Source organism: Fukomys damarensis, unplaced genomic scaffold, assembly GCF_012274545.1.
Source record: "Fukomys damarensis isolate Sample0158 unplaced genomic scaffold, DMR_v1.0_HiC HiC_scaffold_24, whole genome shotgun sequence".
Taxonomy (NCBI): domain Eukaryota; kingdom Metazoa; phylum Chordata; class Mammalia; order Rodentia; family Bathyergidae; genus Fukomys; species Fukomys damarensis.
In genome coordinates this window covers 52,536,254-52,561,910 of record NW_022900936.1, presented here as the reverse complement: position 1 = coordinate 52,561,910, position 25,657 = coordinate 52,536,254, and the positions used below count along the sequence as shown (strand labels likewise).

Genomic DNA, 25,657 nt, shown 5'->3' with positions numbered 1-25,657 from the left:
AAAAGAAAGTCCACCTAGCAACAGAAAAGGAAAGGAAACATTAATGGAGAAAAAAAATGTCAAATGAATTTGTTATACTTAGTAGGGAATGAATGCTGAATATTGGTATCTTTGGAAATATCATTTTGAAAAACAATTAGATGTCTGTGCTGCAGAGTTTCATAAAAGAAAATCTTTTTGGCACTATTTCAAAGATTTCCCCCCAAAGTTGAAGTCTTTCAAAAAGAACTAAGTCTGGGTCGGGTAGGGCAGTGATGTATCCTGGTATTAACTTCTACAACCTTGCAGAATTCACGAATGCTGCTACCTGCCACTACACTGCTAAACGCCTCCTGTTGACCCCCCATCCCAATGCTCCTGTTCACCAGGACTCCCCTCTTATAACTGTACCTACCCTCTAGTGGTCCCCTTTACTTTTATGGTCTCAACCACTTCATATCTAGCTAGGCTAATCCTCTCTCCCGCACATAGGTTGTATATTTCTAACTATGTGCAGGTTATCTCCCAGTAGAGCTCTTTCATAAGAGGGACTCTGCTGGGTATTACCAGCTTGGCTGTTTCCATCTCTATCTTGTCCTTCCTTTTCTGTGTCTCTTTGGGCTGAATCCTATGGGCTGATATAGATTATTCTCCCTGGCCCTAGACCAGTGTTAGTGAACAAGGCACATGTGCCTCAGTGGGCTGTTTGTATCAATGAAAGCTCCAAAAGTTTCACCATCACTGCCCTAGACTCACATGTTTCTAGTGCACCTGCAGAGGGGAGATTCCACAACAAAATACCTAAAATGCAAGACCAGCTCTCTCTGATGTGTTTCTTTTTTTAATAAGGCTGTTTATTTTTACATTTAATAACTTTTCTTTGTCTCTCTGATATTTTAAATCCTCCTTTGCCTCAGGATAGATTTCATTTTCCTTAGAAAGTTATAGAAAATATTTTGATTTTTGCCTCCCTTTCTAGGTTTATCTCTTGATTTTTCTAGTTTCATTCTCAGCCACTTGTACTTCCATAAATCCAAGTGAAAGAAATTTCACTTCTTTGTGCTTTTGCACTTAGTGCCTGGAGTACTCATATTCTCCTGCAATTTCTTACCATGACAATTCTGACCATACACAATATCCTTTAGCATATATTCAGTAACCACCCTATTCATACCCTAACAGAGTGAACACAATCTCTCCCTTTTTATACTCTATTTCCAGTTCAGTCTTATTTTTTACATGCTTGAACTACAGGCTGTGGATCCAGAAATGCATAAGTCCATTTTATTTAATTCACAATATGAGCATGACAAATCTTAAAATGTATTAGTAACTCAGTAAGATAAGAATACTGAATTTAAGAAATTGTTGTTGCTTCAGGATACTTAGTTCTCAATGAACATGGGAAATAATTATTCTCCAGAGAAAACATTTACAATTCAATATTAAAATTTGAACTATTTTTGTTTCCATTGCTACCTGGCTGTTAGCAGATGAAGACTTGAGGGTACATGTCTTTAACCCTAGAATCATGTAAAGGCAGTGAATCATTCACAATTCCAGGATTTTGTTGAGCATTTTGAGAATACGAAAACCCGGGGAAGTTAAAGCTAAAAAAAAAAGAAAACCTAACTTCTACTTTTTCCATGAGAGAGAGAGAGAGAGTTGCAGAAAATGTTACCATGCTTTTAATAAGTTTAAAGCTTTGAAAATGGAAAGATTGTATAAGAAGGTACCAAATTGATTCTTTTCCTTGATATTTTCTTAAACAGAAGCTTATCGATACAGAGATTAATCAAAGTTTAATCTTGTTCAGTTAAAAAAGAGGGTAAAAATCTGATTATGCTGTGATAAAAGTGCTGGATAAAGATTAATGGACCAGTGCAATATTAAGACTAAACCACAAATAATAACAATTCTTTGACCTGCTAAAAAACTTTCCTTCCTGCTCTGATCTCTCTGATGGACAATGCAGGTATAAAATCCTGTTTGGAGGGTGAACCACAGAGAAATATAAGATATTCCTGAACAGATTCGCTACTTTCAATTTCACAAATGTTTTCATTCAAATTATAAACAACTAGCAAGGTAAGAATTACCTTGAAACAATGCTCAGAATTGAAAATGACTGCTTAAGATAATGTAGCCAGTAAGAATTAACACTGCCACAGATGAATTTTTTTCTTTCTCTCCCCTTCTTTCCCGTGGACTCATCCCCAGCTGCTCCACCCTGTGACACAGCACTGTACACAGAAGTCCTATGTGGCCTACCTTCCCGTGTCCATCGCCCTGTCCATGTCTGCTTCAACAGTGGATTTTCAATTGTACATTCATAAGTTGAATTCGATCCTGTGATATTCAGGATAGTGCGAATAGAAAAAGGACCCAAGTACTCCACTTCTTCTGTTTGGCTTTCAGAGATAAATGCAGAGTCCATTTTCCATATGATGTGTGGACGAGGATAAACACTTAGCACACTGCACACTAGGAAGCTGCTTGTGTTCTCCCTCTCATAGTTCATCACAGGGGTGATGAAAGCTATGCAGGAAAGAAGGGCATGTGAATACCAGTCACTACTAATTTTTTCATAGTCCATCAATGCAGAATAGTTAATGCCCATGAATGGAAAAATTAAGCTTTATGAACAAACTTGATAGCTACTGAAAAGAAAACCAAAACAAAAATTCCATAAAACCTTAAGATATAGTGTCATTGTTCGGAAAGAATTATAAAAAGCTTGCATGGATATGAATCAAATAGCAATCTCTATTTTCTGAAAACTTAGATAACAATTCTCCAGACTTTACCTGAGCAAGAAGAAAAGTGTGGTTAAAGACTATAAACCAGAGTTTGTGTGAGACTCTGAACCTGTAGGACTCAAGACTCTTTGAGATTCTGTTTACACATGATTCTTGGACTCTGATTCCAGGTATCAAGCAACTACATGAGGCAAACAGACAAGGAATAAGGACCGGATGAAATAATCCACAAGAAAATATATCCCAAACATAAATAGGCAGGCATACTTTAAAGGTATTGCAAGTTCAAGGCCAGTGAATATCACAAGAAGCAAGTCATATAATTTTTTTCATATCCCGGAGCATATAAAAGCTATTTTATATAATACCTCATTAAGTTACAACAGCAAATATCAAAAATGATGTGCATATCTTAATTTAGAAATACCGATAAAGATGGCTAATGATTGAGCCAACAAGCAGCTGTAATCTTTCTAATTGTGCAGGGTCTCACCTTGACACTGACGGCTGCTGACTTGTCAGGGTGATAGTTGCTAAGGGTTAGGGTAACTGTAGTTTGTTGTTTTTTTTTAAGTTAAGTTTATGGGTGTATTTTATGTAAACATAATGATCACATTCATCACAGGGAATTTGTACCTGTACATGATGTATTTTGATTTTTCCCCATTCCCCTCCCCTCAGCAACAGTTTTGTTTCCATTTTGCCTTTTTTTTTTCTTTTCCTTTTCTTTCCTCCTCCTTCCTCCTTAGTACCCCTTCCCATTTGAACATTTTCTTCCTATTTCATAATATCTGTTATATATTTTGGTCCTTATTTACACTTTATTTCACACACCAGAGAAACATTGTGATCCACATTATGTGTCTGATTTATTGCACTTCAGAGGAGTGTGGCCTCAAGGAGCATCCAGTTACCCAGAAGTGTCTCTCATTTATCCTTCTTTATGGCTGGGTAGTACTCCATTGTATTAAAAAAACACATCTTTTTATCTATTCATTGATTGATGGACATTTGGGCTGTTTTCAAGATTTACCTATTTTAAACTGTACTGCTACAAAGATGAATGTGCATATGTCACTGTACTGCATACTAGATGAAAAACAAAGCTTTCACTCTAAAATCAGGAACAAGATAAGGATATGACTATTACCACTCCTATTCAATATAGTTCTGGAAATATTGCCAGAGTAATTAGACAAGAGAAAGAAAAGGAATAAAGATAGAAAGGGGAAAAGTTAAATTATCATTATTTACAGATGATATGATTCTCTACATAGTAGACCCCCAAAACTCTAAAATATTTCTAGATTTAATAACCAAATTCAGTTACGTAGCTATATACAAAGTCATTTGAACTCAAAAATCAATACCATTCCTATATATAAATAATGAATTCATTGAGAGAAATAAAGGAAACTACCCCTGTAACAATAGCATAAAAAAGTGAAATACTTAGGAATCAATCTAAGTATTTAGTAAACAATCTTTACATTGAAAACTATAGTACTTTGTAAAAGGATACTGAAGAGGATATCAGAAAATGGAAAGATATCCCTTGATTTTAAGTAGGAAGAACACAGTGAAAATGGCCATATTTCCAAAATTGTTATACAGATTTAATGCAATACTGATCAAAATACTAATAACATACCTCACAGAACTAGAGAAAACATTCCTAAAATTCATTTGGAACCAAAAGAAACCTAGAATAGCAAAAACAGTTCTGAGCAACAAAGGCCAGGCAAGGAACATCACAATCCCTGACTTGAAATTATACTACAAAACTACTATGAAAAAAACAGCATGGTACTGCCCAAAAAAATAAAACAGACCCAAGGATCAATGGAACAGATTAAAAGATGCAGAAATGACTCCAAACACACTCAGCCACTGTATCTTCAACAAAGGGACCAAATAACTTAACTGGAGGAATTTCTTAAGACAAAATGAAGTCTGCTGCATCAGTTGACTCTCTCATGAAAAATTTTTCTGTAGCACGTGATACAGTTTGATAGCATTTCATCCATAGTAGAACTTCAAAGTCTTTTCAAACCCTACTGCTACCTTTTTGGCTTTCTGTAATGATCTAAAATAAATCCTTTGTTGCCAGGTCAATACATTTCATAGCATCTTCACCAGAAGTAGATTCTATTTGAAGAAATTACTTTCTTTTCTCATACATGGGAAATCGTTTATTAAAGTTTTATTATGAGTTGCATCAATTCAGTCACATCTTCAGGTTCCACTTTTGGTTCCCTTGCTATTTCTGCTAATCTGCAGTTACTTCTTCCACTGAAGTCTTGAGCCCTCAGAATCATCTATAAGGGTTAGAACTAACTTCTTCCACATGCCTACTAATGTTGATATTTTGGGCTCTATTCAGCAGTACTGGAGATTGAACCCAGGGCCCCACAGTGAGCTTTGGAGACAGAATTGTGCTCAGTTGCCCAGGCTGGCCTCAAACTTATCATTTTCCTGCCTCAACCTCCCAAGTACCTGGAACTAAAGGCATGCCTCCCCTCTACCCGGCCATAAATGTTCTTAATGGCATCTAGAATGGAGGCTCTTTTACAGAAGTTTCCAATGTATTTTTCCCGAATCCACTAGAGGAATTGCCATCTGTGGCAGCTATAGTCTTATAAAATGAATCTCTTCAATAATAAGACTTGCAAGTTGAAATTATTTCTTGATTCATGGGCTGCCAATGGGTGCTGTGTTATCAGGCATACAAACAATGCTAATCTCACTGGGAAGCTCCCTCAGATCTTTGGTGACTAGGTGGATTGCTGGTGAACAGTAATGTTTTGAGAGGAATCTTTGTTTTCCCCCTCTGAGCAGTATTAGTACTGGGCTTTAAATATTCAGTACACCATATAAAGAGATATGTCATCCTAGTTTGGTTTTTCCATTTATAGAGTACAGGAAGAATGGATGTAGTATAAATCTTGAGTCCCAGAATTTTTGGAACAGTATGTGGGCATTGTCTTCAACTTCAAATGCTCAGCTACATTAGTACCTAACAAGAGATGCAGTCTATCCTTTAAAGCTTCGAATCTAGGCACTGACTTCTCCCTTGCTATGAAAATCTTATATGGCATTTTCCAATAGAAGACTGTTTCGCTTATATTGAAAATGTCTTAGAGGTTGCCACCTTCATCATTTATTTTAGCTAGATCTTCAAGATAGCCTGCTGTAGTGTCTACATCACACTTACTGCTTCCCTTTGCACTTTTATGAAGACACTCTTCCCCTAAACCTCACGAATAATCCGTGCAACCTTCAAAATCTGAGAATGCAGCTTCCATATCTCTCTCAGCCTTCATAAAACTGGAGTTAGGCTTTACTCCAGGTTTGCTGTGACTTATGAGAATGTTGTAGCTGGTTTAAGTTGCTATCTAAGACCACTAAAACTTTCGCCATACCAACATTAAGGCAGCTTTGCTTTCTTCACATTCACAAGCTCACTGCAGTAGCACTTTTAATTTCCCTTGATAATTTTTTCTTTATATTCACAGGTTGGCTGTTTGGCAAAAAGGTCTAGCTTTTGGCCTGCTTTTCTTCTAACACATCATCTTCACTATTTGTAGCTAAAGACTTTCGGGGGCCATGCCACTCTTCCTTTCACTTGTAGGTCATTGAAGGAATATCAGTTGGCATAATTTTAAGGTCACAGTGTCACAGGGAACAGGGAGGTTTAAGGAGGGAAGGGAGAAATGGGACCAGCCAGTGGGTGGAGCAATCAAAACACACATTTACTGACTAAATTCACTACTTTACATGAACAGGCTTTGTAACACCGCAAAACAACTACAAACTTCAAAAATCACTGATAATAGACATCACAACAGATATAATGAAAAACTCTGAAACATTGTGAAAATTACCCAGTGCCAGAGACACGAAGTGAGCACTTGCTGTTGGAAAAATGGTAGCTACAGACTTCATCAACACAAAGTTGCCACAAACCTGCAATTTGTAAAAAGCATATCTGCAAAATACTATAAAATAAAGCACAATATCTTATACTATGTCTATAATATATATAGGATTTGTGATCAGCAGCTTGATTGTTAATGGACCACATTATTAAGAATCTGATATTTTGAATATTAGAAATAAGCCATGAATCTTTGGTTTAACTACTTTTTTCCATTTAATTGAATGGCTGTTTGATTCAATGCTACCATGAAATTTGGCAGTAGTTAATATACTAACTATATAGCATAACTGTAGTTATATATAGTTACTACAAAGATGAAGAAAGTACATAATAGAAACTTCATTTTTATTACAGAAAGAACCAATTCAAATAAAAACTCAGTATTTTTAGGCATTATATTGGCAGAAATTTTTAAGATCAATAACATTCAGTGCTGACTGGACTAAGAAAAATGGATACTCATGTGCTGCTGGTGTTAACATATAATCCTACTTCTAGTAATTTTATTTCATGTAATTTCCTAGTACTAAATATAACTATGAAGATGTTCACCACAATGCTTTTTTGTAATGAAAAACACTGGAAATGCATGAGTAACAAGGGACTATGGATATATTTATTATAGCCAGGCTATGAGATACTGTGTGTTAAAAAATGAGGCAGATTTGTAGGCACTGACTTATTTCAGAATAACATCAAACACTGTCATGAAGCTTTATGAAATCTTTCATGCACACTCACCTCCAACCTTTAGCACCACTCTGTGATCTGTCTAATTGCTGTCCCCACATAGCAGATATAAATTCCTTCATCCAGAAGACTTAATCTTCTCAATTTTAGAGAGGCATTCCCATTTTCAATCTTGCTATGGAAGAGAGATGTCCTGTTTACAAATTTGGGATCTTGTTTTTCCAAATAGTTACTACCTTTGTAGTAAGTGTGAACATAGTAGTTATCTTGGTTCTTCCAGTGAATTACAACATCAGGTTCATTCTCAAATGAGCAAGGGAGAATTATATCTTAATTATATCTTCCAATAACAATTTGATCATTCGTACTGATATGATTGAATAAAGCTGAAAAGAATGTATCTAAAATCAAGAGCATAGATGTTATGAAAAGAATTAGTGATGGGTACTTATTGAGGATTATATCACAATTACCTACACTCCTAGATAAGCAGTCTGATCATTAACAGATCTGGATTTCTAATTATTAGAATGAAGCCATAAAGCTCTGTGTTTGAGTTTCTTCCATTTTAATGGAATGTCTTTTGGATTCAGTGTAACTGAGATAATTGGTGAAGGTCCAAAGCACAGATACACTAGCTTGCTACAACTTGATCAATAATCTTCTCTCTCCTCGCATGCTGCAGTACTGGAAAATATCTATATAAAGGTCTCCTATTGGTTTTGAGTCAAAGACACATTCATTTTTGGTTATCCAAAACTAGTTTATCCAGTTAGCTATAGCCAGACGCCCCCCCAAAATGACAGACTTAGCTTAATTGGATCAGAAAATGTTTGGCTAGGAAATAGATTATGGAATCTAGGATTTTTTCCCACATATGTTAGAAATATCTAGATGCTAGTCTCAAGCCGGGGAGTATATGGCAGGAAAGAAAGAAATGAATTTAGGACCACTCACTAGATATCTTATGAGTCATCAAAGCAAGAGTTTAAAAATATTCTGGCTAGAAAGGTGGAATTCCAGTCCTCTTGATTTAAATGCATTTGTTGTTGTTTTACTGTTAATTTTAGCAGTTAATTTCAAAAAGCCAAAAACTTCAATGTGATTAGGGTTTTTGCAAAGAAAATATACCTAGTCACTTCATATCACTGAAAACATCTAGCTTCTTAGACCAATTCAGAAAATACTTTAAGTAGATAGTTTGTCTTTGGACTCTAAGAAATTAAGATGGGAAGGGGCCTTATTTTATAGAAAAGCAGTAAACTCCTTTGAACCTTGGCCAAGGGCACCCAGGATGAAGAATAGGGTACTCGTGTGGTGCTGCCATGGGCTTTTACCTCTGCCTGCCCCTCTGGGGCTTTTTAAACCTGGCCACGTCCCTCCTCTCTTCCTCAGAGATGCTTGATTTCTCTGCAGAGATCTAAGAAGATGTGTATTAAAATGAGAGGAATACATGGAGAGATGAGAAAGCAGTGTCTACCATACCCTGTATTTCTCTAGATAATTAAAAATGCCTATCATAGGGCCTAACAAAGATGATAATATCTTCTATTAGGTGCTAGGTACAAAGCTTCCACTTGAGAAATCAAACTTGCCTTTCTTGTGATTTTATTTCATATAGCATCGAATAGAGTAGAAAGACCTTTCATCAGAGTGAAGTGAAGAAAATACAATTTCTAATCTTTATGCAGACTTCCAGCCTGTTGCCTACTTCTCATGAACTGAGCATTTAGGAAAGTTCACAATGCTACTGCTGCAGAGAAATACAGCTAAGTATTCCTTACCTGAAGTGCTTGGGACTAGAAAGTGTTCTGTATTTAATATCTACTCAGGGATGAAGTCCAGTGTAAGCATAAAATCATCTATGTTTCATATGCATCTTCTACCCATTGTCTGAAAGTAACTTTATGCAGTATTTTTTAATTCACTTGCATTTTGACTGATCTGTCACATGAGGTAAAGGTGTCGGGTTTTCCACCGGTGCCACCATGGTAGCCCTCAAACATGTCTGGACTTTGGAGCATTTTGACTTGTGGATGTGCTACCTGTAGCCACTTTGTATTTTATGCTCTTGTTCCTATCTAATGATAAAAATAACTAACTTTTGTATTATAAAAGAAGTTACCTTGAACTCTACAGAGAGACTGTGTAAGAATGAGGAGGAAAGACAGCACTGCTTGTGCCTTCATGTCTTAGGAAGGCCATAGTATCCTGTGAAAGCAAAGCGAAGAATGCATGTTATGTATTTTAAATGCAAAAGGAGCTGAAAAGAATTAGTGTCTAAATCCAAGAGATCAAACCATTATACATTCGCACAAATAATTATCCTGTAGCTATTAAACATGATATTGTAAAAGTTCAATGGCATGGAAGTTCTTGTTATAGGAGAGAAATCAAATTACAGCACAATTTTAAATAGCACAGTTCATTTTGCAAAGGAACACACATTTTTTTCATGTCGGACATAAACAGGACCCATCACTAAGTGTGTAGTAGGATGTTAACTTGGAATGTTACATCCGGAGCAGTGCCAGCCAGGTGATAGATACAGACAAAGGGCTGCTGAATGAATGGATTTGGTATCTATTTACCAGTGGTTCTCTGGATCATGGTTTTTATTATTTATAAAGCATTCCATGGTGCTTTTATAGTAAAATATAACAAAAATGAATTCAAGTGCTAGCAATGTTAGCTATGGCATTATTTACAATCACACATAAAACATAAAAGACAACCAAACATTAAAACATTTATAAATACACAATACTGATGCAAACCCTAAGGTCACGGTTTACAAAAACTTATCATAAATGAGAGAGTAAGATGGAGGGAAGAGAAAGAGATTGAATATTGCAAAACAAAAAAATATATAATGTAGTTTTATACAAAATAAAACTTTTTCTTGGATAGTGGGATTATAGTTAATTTTTACTCTTTGAGAAATACCTTTTTTTTTTTTGAGACAGGGTCTCACTATGTAGTTGAGACTGACCTAGAACTCACTATGTAGCACAGGCTGGTCTCAAACTCACAGCAATCCTCCTGCCTCAGCCTCCCGAGTGCTGGGATTACAGGTGTGCACCACTGGCACCCAGCGAGAAATATCTTTTTAAAAGAATATCATATAATTTGTTTGAAAAAAAATCCCTGAAAGAATATTTTAAAGAAATCACTTGGCAGTTCTAGCATTGAAAAAAATATATTCTTAATTCAATGAGATGTGAAATTGTAGAATATTTAAAATATCCTAAAAGATTAGACTATATTAAAACCTGGTAGATTAATACTTTATAGTTTTATTTTTATGTTTCAAGTACCAGAAGAAAATAAGTGAGTGTACAACCTTAAAAGAGGGTTTTTAAATAAGACTATACATTTTCTCTTAGAGCTATACCTATATAAATATTGGAAATATTCAAAACAAATTAAATGTAAGTAGGGACAAGCTACCAGTACTTGCTTCCATCCATTTCAGAATAGCTAAAATACTTGATAAAGTGTGAATTGTTATAAAATAATATTAGTTATCAAAATAATGTTGTATCTCTTCCTATAAATGTACTTTCATGTATGGCTGAAAGGATAGTTGCCACAATGATTATTTCTGAATAAGAAGACTACAAGTAATTGGTAAACTCATTTTTTCTATGAAAATATGTAAATATTTAACAATACTTTTGATTTTTATGGGCAATAAAAAACAAATTTTATGTCAGCCTCTCTCCAAGCAAAACATACCTGATACCTACCTTGTTCAGTGTAACTTTGGAGATTTCTTGTCTGCTGTCCACTTATACATAAGGTCATATTGCCCCTCCTCATAAAGACTCTACCTTCTCTTGAAACTTCCAGCATCCCCTTCTCCGATTTCCCTTTCCACTGATAGATTTGCTTCACTAGTTTTGATTGCATATGAATGCTGGTTCATTCTCCTAACACAGCTCAACCAACCTAATAGCAGTGGGGTCTACTGTCTTCTGTCCTGCTATTACTGAGGCCAAACCCTTGACTGAGACCTACATCCCATAAAGTTTTGAACTCAAGAAATATATTTCTGCAATTCTATCCTCTCACTTTATCATCTGATTCTCTTTCTATGAGGATCAATTTTGTAACTACAAATGTTCCAATATTGAACATTTTAAGAAAATGAGGAGGAAAGCCCCTCAAATTCCCCTTTGATTCTTGATTTTCTGTCTACCTATTTCTAAGCTCTATTATTCCAAAAATAACTATTGCCATTTTGCTCTTTACAGTCTTCCCTCAATCTATTTAAGGCTCTTATTCACATGACGTATAAAATCTGCCCTTGTCACTGTCACCAAGAATCTTCATATTGCCAAAAAAACTGTCATCATTTGTTATTTCAACCTCACAGTGGCGCTCAACACACCTGACTGCTAACTTCCTCTTGTAAAATTCTGCTCTTGGTTTTCGGAACAGCACATTCCTCAAGTTTTCTTTTCTCACTGTGTGTTCTTCCTTATTCCTGGTACTGGTTCTCTTCTGCTTGCCCTATGTAGGAATATGGGAAGTTCCCAGACCTGCTACTTCTCTTTTTTCTGCTCAGTGAGTTCCTCTATATGACATCAATAAGCCAAGAATTATCAAATCCTTTGTTCTACTGCTTATTTGGCTTGTATTACTCTACATACATCATGAAGTTAATCAGAACCCTATTTTTTGCTTCACTCTCCTTTCTCTTACTCTATGCCCCACCCCAAACAAGGCAAAACAACAGAAAATTCCGTGTTCATCTTTCAGTCTTCATCACAATAACTGGGGGGAAATCTTTCCAGTTCAGGTAGAAAATTAATACTGATTCTTCCATTCCCACATGCCCTATATCTCATCTTTTAACTCATCTTTTATTTACCCACTTCTTTCCAACTGTTGCCATGCTGCTCCAAGGCCACTGTCATTTCTTACATGGGTATCTAAAAACAGACCTATAGCTGGTAACAGTTTTCTACTCTTACCACTTTATAACCCACTGTCAACACCACTGTCAAGGGCTGTAATTTTAAATAATGTCATTCTATTACCCTAATTAAATCCCTGCAGAGTCTTCCTACCACACTCAGCAAGATATAAATTTTTAGCCCTAGCCTACCAAGCTTTACACACTCTGATTCCTGATCCTGCCTGCTTCCTTCAACTTCTCTTGCGGAATCTGGCAACATGCATTCCCAAAGATTCATGGATACATGTTCTCCAACTCAAGAGTCAGTGTGAGCTGAAAATTGGGTCCTTAAAACCATGACACTGGAATAAAATGACAAATTACAGATAAAGAACTATGAATAAAATATATATACTCAACCTCTTCTACACAAAGGCTTGATTTAGCACTGTTGAAATAATTTCAGCATTCAGCTAAGTGAGGCAGTTAATGAGTATTTGGCCCTATTTTTATACCTCAGTTTTATTTTGAGACATTTACATTTTCCCCAAAGCAGCAGAAAGCTTCCACCTTGGATTAAACTGAAGTTATCCAAGTTGCAATCAGCATGCTTACAAAAGGGTTCAAATGTTAGAAGCATCTTGTTCTGGTACATTTTGGCTAGATTCCAGATGTGAGGGAGAAAGGCAAGACAGCCAGCCTCTGTAATGAGCACAAGAAGAAATACAGATGCTAAAACCAATCAGACAGAAAAGAAATTTGAGGCCATTTCTACAAGCATAAAATAAGAACCAAACAGTTATTCCTACACCCAGTTTAATAGCTACAGACCAAAATGACAGGGCCTGTCAGTACCAATTGTAAGAATGAAGACATACGTCATTGTAGTTGAGTCAGATTTTCAAGTACACACTTTAGAAACACTCAAGGCTAGTTCTGGCCTCATAACTTCTAGTCTCCATCTGGCCAAGCCAGAATAAGTCAATGCTCTTTTTTGAAAAGAACGTTTCACAATACTCACCATCGTGAACATTCTGAATTCCTTTGAGGAAAAGCAGATCCCATGGTGCTGCATTCTTCTTTGCATTGTTTTTAAATTCATTGCCTCTTCACAGTGTTCATGACACTGAGCCAGTTTATGAAATAAATAGGAACAGAAGGAAAACTCTGTAGCATCCTGGGGATTTTTCCTTACGATCAACTTAGATTTTAATAGGATTGACTTTGTTTAGGCAGCAAAAGAACAACACAACAATATTAGGATCACTTTCTTCTCTCTATTCAAAATATCCCTTTGATGTTTTACAGTAAAATTCTATCACTGAGGGATTCAGATATTGGATAGAAACATTTAATTCTAGGGGGTACTACCTTTGTCTTAGGCTCTGTTTGATTTAGTATCTTGTTTTTCTTTTGGAACCCAGGCTAAGAATATGTGTGGATGGGGTGGGTTTTTTTTGGGGGGGGGGTTTGTTTGAGACAGGGTCTCATTATGTAGTTGAGACTAACCTGGAACTCACTATGTAGCCCAGGCTGGTCTCAAACTCACAGAGATCCTCCTGCCTCAGCCTCCCAAGTCCTGGGATTACAAGCCTGTACCACCACACCCGGTTTAAACAACAGGCACCAGCACCAACATTCTTTTCTTCTCCCATCCAAGTACTAACCAGGTCCAACCCTGCATAGCTTCCAAAATCAGATGAGATCAGGTATATACAAGGTGGTGTGGCCGGAGACGTGGATGGGTTTTTGAGGCAGTCCAGAGATACAATTGCAGGTCAGTAACAGTGAAAAAAAAAAAAAAAATGGAGGAGCCAAACAAGGTAAAATAGAAGATACAAGACTGTGGCTACTTTGCTGGCCACAAACAGAACATAAAACAGCCACTTGCTCAGTCATAAGCTCTAAGAACCACAGCAACTCACAACAATTCATCAGAGACCAAAAGGAATGTACATGTAACTTTCCCCATGGGTCAGTTTTCCCGTGGTCGAACTAACTCCTACTTTCTTCCTTGCTGTGCACCTGGCTCTTTGGGACAGCCATTTTTAAAGCTAGATGCCATACTCCGCTGTATGGCATTTTAAATGTATGGCACTTTTGAGTCTGTAAATAAAGAGCAGGGAACCACAGTCTCACAGGGAGGTTCCTTTCGAAGTTACAGTGGAGAACATGTTGAAATTGGCTTCCCAAGAAGAGCCAGCATCACTGATAACATTCAAATCCATCAATGACACTGGGGCCTGGGGCCTAGTCTCTCTCTCCCTTCTCCCTCTCCCTCTCTCTCCAACTAAGGATCCAGGAGACAACTAAGGCCCAAGAAAATCTAGGGTGGTTCCTAAAATGGGTCCAATAAAAGTACTGTTTTAAAAATTTAATTCATTTAATTTTCAATATTCTTGCTAATTAGCAGAGTTAATCACCTGGGTGCCCTGCAATTACTTCAGTCATTTCAGTCTTCATACACTCACTGCTAAGCTACAACTACCTGCACACATATCTACAACCTTCCTCAGAGAAATGTGCTTGAATGATAGAAGCTCTAAGAGTTACACCACATCACTACTGCCTGCCACAGTGGTGGCTTCCAGGCAAGAAATAGTCCGTGGTCTACAGCCCTCCTGATTTCAAGCCACATCCTTAGATTCTTTCTCTGCCTTATCCTGCTGCCTATACTTCCTTACAAGTATCTTACAGTTAATGAGAGATCACTTTCCTCCCTTACCCACAGATTCCTGTATCAGCTAGGGCCCAAGTCAGAACTCTTGTACAGGAAAACCCAGGGCACAACTTAGGAATCCAAAGAACATTTTCCATTTCAGACTCCCAATCATTAAATGCTGCTTTTGGAAAAAAAAAAGATTATCTCTCCTTAGTAGTGCTGTATATAAAAAGGAATATATTCAGATGGAATGGGTCTAGTTTTGTTGTTTTTAGCAAGAATGTTGGACAACCAAAGGAAGAAAAAATAAAAATCACCAAAAAAAGAAATTGCCAGGGTTAACACACAAAACAGCAGGCCTTTTGTCAAGCACATAAAAGTAGTGAGCAATTGAACAAGACTCCATTAAGAAAAGTAAGTGTTGAGCATGTGCATATATAAGGCCATTTTTCACTCTAGAAAATAGGTAACTATCTGCTACAAAACATGTTAATAATGCCCATGGCATAGCACATGTCTATAGAAACCCAATGTGCTGTTTCTATAAACGCCTACTCTCCTCAGTTCAGTGGTTATTATCATTAAATAATTTAACAAAATGTATGTTATTAATTAAATGGAAGGACAAGAGCAGACTTGGTGTTTCTGCAACAATCAAGTTAAATAAGATGCATGCTTTGGAATGGCTAAGTCAGCCACAAGAAATGAAGGGAAAAAATTTGCTTTTAGATTTGTTATTAGAGAGCTAATGGGAGAGATTGAAACAAAGAGTCCAGAACAAGTTGGACTCTTTTGTAATAATTTTAATGCAAACCTTTCTGGGTACTTTCAAAGAACAAAAACTAGAAATATGAGATAGAACATTATGGGTTTAGATAATACAGAAAAGATTAAACAGAGAAAACAAGGAATAGACCATACTCAGAGCTTCACTTCTTCCCAGAAACTTAGAAAATGGATATGTTTTAAGTTTATAAAATTCAATGTATAATTTAGATACTTCAATTTTTTAAAAAATAGACCAAGGGCCAGGGATTTGGCTGACACCACACCTGTCTCACAAGTGCAAGATCCTGAGTTTGATCCCCAGTACTCGTAGAAAAAAAAAAAAAAAGCTAGACTGAAGCAGTGAAAGGTTTGAAATAATGCAGTAAACTCTCAACATGGATAACATGAGACAGATTTCTGTAACACAGAGAAGGATCAACAATACCAAAGAGTCTGGGCTAGCTTGAGATAGAAAATTTCTTTCCTATGTTGACTTAGGTTTATCATCTACATCTGACATCATAATTCCCTTCCTGTGCTGGTTAGGATTGTTACATTAAAACATGTCTATTGAATGGTAAGTGATACATCCAGTATCTCTCATTCTCCACAATGAGATTAATCATTTAATTCAATCTATCTCTGTGTCTTTTCAAATCCAGAAATAAAGAACCCCTTATATCTACATATCAAGGTTTTGGAGAAGTTGACCCATGACTGAACATCAGAATTGAGGGTTTCAAGCGCAGTAAAAAAAAATTTTTTTACAAAACTCAACTCCAGTGGCATACTCCACTTGGAGCTTTTTTGAAGTAATGCTTTCTAATGGACTACCTTTTGGAAGGTACTTGTGCCTATGTACACATGAATTAGTGGCTTTCTGTCCTTAGAATGTAAAGCTGTTGATAGCCTAAATACCTGGTACATAAGAAAAGAAAAATTGCTGGCCCAGCTCAGTGAAACCTTTCTAAAGTAGAGAGGTTGTGTTTGCTTTGTTCCAGTGAGGTTTCTGTATTGCTCAGAGTCAGCTCTGCCAAATAACTTTTGTTTATAAAGTTTCATTGCTCCAGGTCTGTGCCCTCCTCACAAACCATTCTTAAGTTAGAGTCAGAAAATATTAAAGTTCTGAGAAGCAAGAGAAAATGAAATACTTCAAATATATCTTGACCTCTTAGAAAACAGGACTGAGCTTTTCTTTGAATGATACTCCACTGTCATCCAACAAGCTTAACATTTCTTCTACTATTAAAAACATAAAACCTGAACATCACCCATGGGTGATGATCAACTGTGCAGAAATAAGCCAAACAATTTTAATCCCCAAAAGCTTAGCCTAGTACCAAATGATAGGTAGATCATATAAACAAATAAATCATAATGCTACCACATAAGAAGCAATCAGGGTTCCCACCAAGTGTTACAGAAAGGCAGAGAAAAAAACACTGAAGCCTGCTGAGCTATAGTAAATCTTCTTGAAACATCAGTTTTGGAGGAGAAGGAAAAACTGATCCATAAGGAGGAATAGAGGAAAGTGGAGGAAGGTAGATATTCCAGAACAAAGATACAACAGCAAGAGAGCATAAATCCTATGTGATGATTTAACCAAGAAGGCCACATGGAACAGAAAATGCTGGAAGGATATATAAGGTACAGATCACTCTCACTAATGACTCATCATAGAATGCTAATGATGAAGCAACATTATGTTTTAGAAAGATCATATCTGTGAGATTATAGTGGTTGAATCCAAGAAGCCAGCCTGTTAGGATCAGCTAAGAATGTAGCATAGAAGTATTTAATATCAAACTTAATCATGTGAAATGGGTAAAACATGAAAGAACAATGTGGCAAACACCAGACTGTTTTCCTACTTTCTTTTTGACAAAACTGAGTCTCTGCCAAGCCCTGTGCAGTACATGACCACCTCCTACTAAATGGAGAATTAAAGAAACATTCAGAAAATGTAAATGAAATGACCATGACTGGTTCAGGGCTGGAGTAGGGGAAATCCCTGTATTTGAATAAGACAATTTAAAGAAGTGACCATTGTGAAGTTGCAGTTGTGTTGGGGTCAGAGGTGGAAGCCATTTGGAACATCTCAACGTTTTGGAAGTTAAAAGTACATTGAGTAAACATGTTTACACAGCTCTTAAGGTTGGACCCAAATTACAATGTTTGTATATCCTACTTTTAATTCTGTTCCAAGGGAGAGAGGAAAGTTTGGTCAGACTATTGCACTGCTTTGTCTCCAAAATAAACTACTGAAATCACTCTGGAAAAAAAAAAAAAAACTACTAGGACACTGTTTTGGATAATGAGATACAATGAAGTCTATGGAGAGGATTCTGAAAATTTGCTTCCATATAAATAAGATAGATGCAAGAGCAGGACTTGGAAACCCCTTTTCTCTACTTTCTGAATGATTTGATGCTGAGAGCTCCAACAGCCACACGATAGATGTGAGAAAACAGCGAGGATTAAAAAGTCAACCTGACAAGAACAATGGAGCAGAAAAATGGAAAGAACCTGAGTTTATAATGACATTGCTGAGTCCCTTTTACCTGTTCTAGATTCCCTCCCCCTAAACTGTCAATAAAGTGATACATTTAAACAGCTTTGAATGGGGACTTCATATGTCCCTCAAACAACCCAAAGTGAAACAGAATGAAAATAATTGGCAGGGAAAAAAATACTTGATAACAAGCTACGGACAGAGGAACTGGGCTCTGTCTTTGTCTGTATAAACATATCACTAGAAATAATAATCGTATCTCTTACCACAACAAAATACTGAAAGACGTCACATTACCTTTAAGAGAGTAGAGTGAGAGACATGCATGTGCTTCGTAATAGCAAAATGGCTTCATTTGGGGGTTTTTTTGTTTTGTTTTTTTGGGTTTTTTTAAAGGCTTCATTTTGAAGCTACAATAAACATTAGTTATGAGCCATTCAAAAGTTAAATTTAACATGCCTTATGTTTTCTATAGGAGGTTTCTAACAATAAAACCGCATTAACCTTAAAATTCCTGTTTTCATTTTAATGTGTCAACACTAAAAGGAAAACCTGACTTAAAAGTGAAGAATCATCTTTGGAAATACAGAGGATTTCTATTACAAAACAATAAGAGCATTTGGCTATTTGACTCTCAAGGAATAAAACGAAACATAAAACATACACACACACACAAATCCCTGTTTTTAAGGTGATTTAAAAGCCACTGTGATATCAATAGCATGGTACAGACAAAGAAACAGACCTGAGGATCAGTGGAAAAGACTGGAAGATACAGAAACAACTCCAGATGTACTCAGCTACCTCATCTTTGACAAAGGAGCTGACCATCCTCACTGGAGGCACAATAGCCTCTTTAATAAATGGTGTTGGAAAAACTGGATCTCAACCTGCCAAAGATTAAAATAAGACCCTTATCTTTCACCATGCACTAAACTAAAATCCAAGTGGATTAAATATCTAAATAGTAAAAAAGAGACACTAAATTTTCTGGAAGACAAGTTGGGCAGAACTCTTGAAGACAGTGGCATAGGAAAAGACTTTATGAACAAATCCTCAGTAGTACAGGAACTAGAACAAAGAATCAACAACTGGGATCTCATCTTATTAAAAAGCTTCTGCACTGCAAAAGAAACCATCAACCAAACTAAGAGACAACCTACAATGTGGGAAAAAAAATTTTACCAGCTGCTCCTCAGACAAAGGACTCTTATCTAGAATATATAAAGAACTCAAAAAAATCAGGCCCCCCAAATATAAAGACCCAATTTAAAAATGGGCATCTGAAATGAACAGACATCTCTCAGAAAAAGAAGTCAAAGCAGCAAGTAAATATATGAAAAAACATTCCACATCCCTGGTCATTCGAGAGATGCAGATGAAAAAAACACTGAGATTCCACCTCACCCGACAAACAATGGCCGCTATCAAGAAATCAAACAATAGCAAATGTTGGCGGGGTTGTGGGGAGAAAGGAACCTTTCTCCACTGTTGGTGGGAGTGCAGACTGGTGCAACCACTATGGAAATCAATATGGAGATAGCTCAAAGAGCTGGGACTAGAGGTTCCATTTGACCCAGCCATCCCTCTGCTAAGTATCTTTCCGAAAGAATTAAATGATTCATATCACAGTGATATATGCACATCTATGTTTATAGCGGCACAGTTTATAATACCTAAAACTTGGAAACACAGCCCATTTGCCCATCAGTTGGAGACTGGATAAAGATGTGCTTTTCCTATAAAATGGAATACTACTCAGCCATAAAGAATAAGAAATTAGAGTCATGCATAGGAAAATGGATGCATATTGAGGATATACTCTTAAGTGAAATAAGTCTCACATGTGTAAATACTGAATAGTTTCTCTGATGTGAAAAACTATAATTGTAAATAAGGTCCTAATGGTATAATTGACAATGTGTAATAGGAAGAAAGGGGCTAAAGGTATAGGGGTAGTGGGAAGGGTAGGGGAAAGGAAATAAAGGAAAAGAAAAAAAATCTGAGAAAACAAAAATATGGAAATAAAGTTTTTGTAAATAGGGAAGGGAGGAGGGGGTGAAGGGAGGGCAGGGACAAGGGGGAAAAATGAGAACTAAGACCTGTCATGTAAAGGTACAAGATCCCAATGATGAATGTAACTGTACTGTATACCTAAAATGTACCAATAAACTCAATGAGAAAAAAATACCTATAGAGCAGGAAAGTAACTTTATAGCATGCAATTGATACTTGAATATTTATAGAAAGAATAAATTTCACAACTCATTATATAATTATCTGCACTTAAATACTATAAATTTATTGAATTTATAAATTTAAAGTATAGCCAGGATGATATAAAAGCTTTAAGTCTCCGTACAGAAGACTTGAGTTTGACACACTTGGACACATGGGTACACTGGCCCATTCATTCACACACATCAAGCTGCTCATATATACCAGGAAGGTCAAACTCTGCTCAGTTTTGTTTCTAAAGTTAGAAATTCTGTGGAATTTTCTGGGTTTAGTAAAGGCACAGTCAAATGGGCAGGAGAAAGGAGGAGTAGGAAATCAACCAATGGTGAGTAATATATAAGAGAATTTGTATAAATGAGGCAGTTTTGCCCATGCCTCCACGTGTTCAGGCAGGGAAGTCCAGACCCAGTATGATTCACTGCTAAAGGATGATCCTGTATCTCTTTGCATTGATCCCTACTATATTTTTGTTACTATAAAAAGATCAGCTACCATCTTTTTTTAAAAACAGGATTTCTCTCATCTTTCTATCAAACCCATCTTCTAAGAGTCCCTCCCCTGCATCAGTTCTGTACATAGACCTTATCCCTTCTTCCAACATCCACTCTCAGAGGCTCTTTCTCATGCCTACAAACACACTGCATAATTTCCTTGACCCTGACCATGTTGCTCTTTCTGGTGATGATATTAATTACAAATTAGCTTTTTTTCTTAGTCTTACCTGGGTCGATATCTCTTGCCACTTCTATGTATTATTTAATACTTTGTGTGGAGAACACTCAAGTATAGAAGGCATATGGCAGACATGCCACAGAGCACAAAGAACTAGGGTGGCCTTATAAACAAGGGAATGAGACAACCAGCTTCTACCGTCACAACTCCCCAGTGAGACCAACCCTCAAATAAGAAGGACTTTGCATAGTAAAGTAACTTGGAGACTCCCAGCAGTCCCCACTAATGCCACAGACACCTGAAGTATCTGCTGCTAAAGAAACCTGCAGCCGTCCCTAATCCTGATCCTGGGTTAGGGACCTGCTAGGCAATTTGCACTATTGCACTGCTCCAGAGAAATAGACAGCTCATATGCCTTTTCCAACCCAAGCTACTGCTGCACACTGGCCTCCTGCAACTCCACTTGCCCATGGTCCTGCAAAGTAGCAGGGTGAACCTGGCTACCCACTCATAGCCCCTCAAAGTGGCCAGACGACTCTGCCCAGCCATAGCTACTAGAGGCAGCAAAGTGATCTTCCTTGAGCAGCTTGGCTTCCCAGGGCCCTGAAAATTAGCTGGGTGACCCACCCTGAGAGGTTCAGCTTGTCTAGATTCCTGGAATTCTCCTCCTATGAAAGAGAGATTACAAATGATACCATAGAAATACAAAGGACAATTGAGAACTGTTGTGAACAAATACACAAGAAAATAGAAAACCTAGGGCCAGGGATTTAGCTCAGTGGTACTGCTCCTGCCTGGCAAGCGTGAGGTCCTGTGTACCCCCCGACATGATTGAAAACCTAGATAAATAACTTTATGGACACATAACCAGCCGAAATGGATCCATGAAGACATACAGACTCTAACCAGACCAATAACAAGTAACAAGTAATTGAATCAGTAATAAAAAGTATTGCCAAAAAAGAAACTTCCAAGGCCAGATGGATTCACGGCTGATATTCACTAAACTTTTAAAGAAACACAAATAATAATTTTTGTATTCAAATAAAAAAAAAGGAAAGGGAAGGGATTTTTTCCAGAGTTGTTTAATGAAGCCAGCATTACCCTGATATCAAAACCAGCAAGGACACAATTAAAAAAAAAAAAAAAACAAATAAAGACTAAAATCCCTCACAAACACAGATGCAAAAATTTTCAATAGAATAAATCTAATAGCACAGAAAAAGATCATATATCATGATCAAGTAAGATTTATCCTAAGGATTTAAGGGTAGCTCAATTTATGCAAATCAATAAATGTCACATATTGCATTAACAAGATAAAACCACATGATCATCTTTATAGATATAGAAAAAGTATTCAATAAAATTCAAAATTCTGCCATGAAAAAAAACCTCAACAAATTAAGTATAGGAGGAACAGATCTGTACAAAATAAAGGCTGTATATGACAAACTCAAAGCCAACAACTCACAGGATAGGCAAAGGCTGAAAGCATTTCGGCTCTTATCTGGAAAAGGACGAGGATGTCCACTATCACCATTTTTATTTAACATACCACTGGACATCTTAACCAGAACAAATAGGCAACAGTAAGAACTAAGAGCATACAAATAGGAGAGGAGGACCTTGAATCATCCCTGCTTGCAGATGACACGATTTAGAGAAAAACCTTAAAAAATCCACCAAACACCTGTGAAAATTCATAAATGAATTCAGTAAAGTTGCAGCACAAATTCAACATGCAAGAATGTGTTGTTTAGCTTCACTCACATCAAAGGTACCTAAGATAGTCAAAATGTGAAGAGAAGAGGGTTTTATTGGCTGATAGTTTTAGGGGTTTCAGTCTATGATTAGTTGGCCTCATTGCTTTGTCCTGGTAGCACATGATGGCATGGGCATATTAATAGAGCAAGCTGTGTACCCCACTGTCAAGAAGCAAAAAGACTGGAGTATGACAATTTCCTTGGGGACATACCCTCAAGGATCTACAAACCTCTCACTAGGTCCTATTTTTAAATTTTCTACCACCCCCCAATAGCATCATTCATTGTACAAAGAATTTAACATATAGACCTTTGGGGGGATATTTAAGATATAAACTATAGCACAAAGTCAGTAGATTTTTAAACTAATACTGAACATTCTGATAAATTTGAGTAAACAAATTCATTCACAATACATTTTAGAAAACCTAGTAATAAATTTAATCAAGGACACAAATGATATTTACAGTGAAAATTACAAAATACTAATGAAAAGCAAATGAAACAGATACTTAAAAAATGGAAAGACATCCCATGCTCTTAGATTAAAAGAATTAACATTGTTAATTCTGGGGATCTGCAGATCCAATAAAATCCCCATCAAATAACAAAGGCATTATTTACAAACAGTCTTATCATGGGGAACTATGAAATATTCTGAATAGCCAAAACCATCTTGAACAATGTAACAAAGCTGGAAACATCACAGTATCTGAATTCAGAACATACTGTAAACGTATATAGGATGAACAGCACTGGCCTAAAGTCAGACATTTAAATCAACATAACAGTATGATAACACAATAAATCTATGCATCTACCTCTAACTGATCTTTGAGAAAAATGACAAAGGTATAGTTGAAGAAAGGATAATCTCTTTAATAAATGATACTAGGAAAACTAGATATTCAAATACAGAAGAACGAAACTATTTCTCACACCACCCTATACAAAACTCAATACACAGTAAATCAAAGACCTAGATACAAGAATTTAAATTATAAAACTAGTAGAAAAACATATGGAAAATACTATATGAAATCAGTAAAGGCAATAGTTTTTTGAACTGTCTAAAAACACAAGCAACAAAACCAGAAATATATAAGTATCAAATGAACCTAAGATGTTCCTGCAGAGCAAAGAAAACAATCTGTGGAGACATGAGACTATCTGAAGAATGGAAGGAAATATTTACAGGTTATTCCTCTAACTAGAGACTCATATCCAGAGTACATAAGGAACTTAACAGCAAAAGAAAAAAAAATCCCCCCCAAAATGAGGAAACTATCTAAATAGACATTTATTGAGGATATATAAATAGCCAACAAGTCTGTGAAAAAATGATAACATCACTAATTATAGGGATATGCTAATCAAAATACAATGAGACATCATTTTTCCCAACCTGTTAAAGCCAAAAAATAACAAGTTGGTAAGGATGGTAAAAAATGAAAAGTCTTGGTTGAAATTTAAAATTATTCTAGTAATTATGAAAAGTGGTATGGTAGTTTCTCAAAAGACTAGAATAGAACCATCATATGCCCTTGCTACCCTACTGCTGGATATAAATCTAAAGGAAATGCAATTAGTACACCAAGAAATATCTGCATTCCCATATTTACTGTAGCACTAATCACTGTAGGCAAAATATGGAATCAACCAACATGTTCATCAATGGGTAAATAAAATAAAAAGAAAGAAATCCTGTAATTTGCAGCAACATCATTGGAATGAAGAGATTATGTTAAGTGAAATAAATGAGACACAAGAAAACAAATGCCACACATTCCCAAACAAATATGCAAAATAAAAATCTTGATTTCATATAGGTGAGAAAAGAATCCTGTTCACTAGAGGTAGGAAGGGTGTGGGTAGCTGAAATACAATGGAATCAGTTAACTACCACCAAAATACACTTAGGAGCATTAAATTCTGGTGGTCTATCTAGTCAGTAGGCTGACTATAGTTTACAATAACTTTTTATTTTATAAAATATCCAGAAGACAGGATTGCAAAAGTTCCAACAGAAAGAATTGCTAAATATTTGATATGGAAATGCCATTTATCTGGATTTCATCATTATATATTGTATATGTGTACTGTCAAATTGTGCACCAGAAATATGTACAATTATGCCAATTAAATTTTGAATTTAAAAGATATAGAATATTTCCTCATAGAAATGTCATGTACAGTTAATCCTGTCCTCTGCCATAGTTTATTCCTATAGTTTTATTTCTATATAAAATATAAAATCTTGTATCTTTTGAACTGGTTTTTGTTCACTGACACAATATATTTGAGATCCATCTATGTTTTTGTGTGAATCAATAGTCCATTCTTTATTATTAAGTAGCTCTAGAGTAGGATGTGCAGCAATTTGTTCATCTATCACCAGTGGGTAGATATTTGGGCTATCTAGTTTTTAGTGGTTATGCATGAAGCTGATGTACATGTTCACATATAGGGAAAAAAATTAAATTTCTGTGAACCAAACTTTTCTTTCTACTCACCTGTATCAGTCAGTACTAGAGAAATAGATATAATACAAGATATACAAATATATAAGACTCTACAGATTGGGTTACAATGGCCACCCACAGAGTTTGGTTGTGGAAGAGCGAGGCGGTTGTCTGCACACAGGATCCATAGGATCCAGCCGAAGGCCTGGATCTCTGTGTAGTGTCCTACTTGAGTTCATCTCAGGAGTCCACACAGTCTGCTCCGGAAGGCTAAAGGGTCTGTGCTGGAAGCCAGAGACACTGTCC

At 36.4% G+C, this 25,657-nt stretch overlaps 1 protein-coding gene across 2 annotated transcripts in view; it reads right to left on the bottom strand.

The window, feature by feature from the left end:
- Window positions 1–25,657, bottom strand: part of Hhla2 (HERV-H LTR-associating 2) — a 66,807-nt gene that overhangs the window by 13,601 nt on the left and 27,549 nt on the right. The window contains exons 3-5 of one of the 2 annotated variants that reach the window (XR_002025545.2): window positions 13,293–13,397; window positions 9,494–9,579; window positions 7,420–7,543 (exon numbers count right to left, since the gene is read on the bottom strand). Coding sequence is in view for 1 of the 2 variants with exons in the window: in XM_019208342.2 (XP_019063887.1) it covers window positions 2,251–2,599 (349 nt within the window). In the remaining variant the exon portion in view is untranslated. Of the gene's footprint in view, window positions 1–2,250; window positions 2,627–7,419; window positions 7,544–9,493; window positions 9,580–13,292; window positions 13,398–25,657 lie in introns of those variants that run through there. The other variant, XM_019208342.2, reaches the window with a different exon arrangement.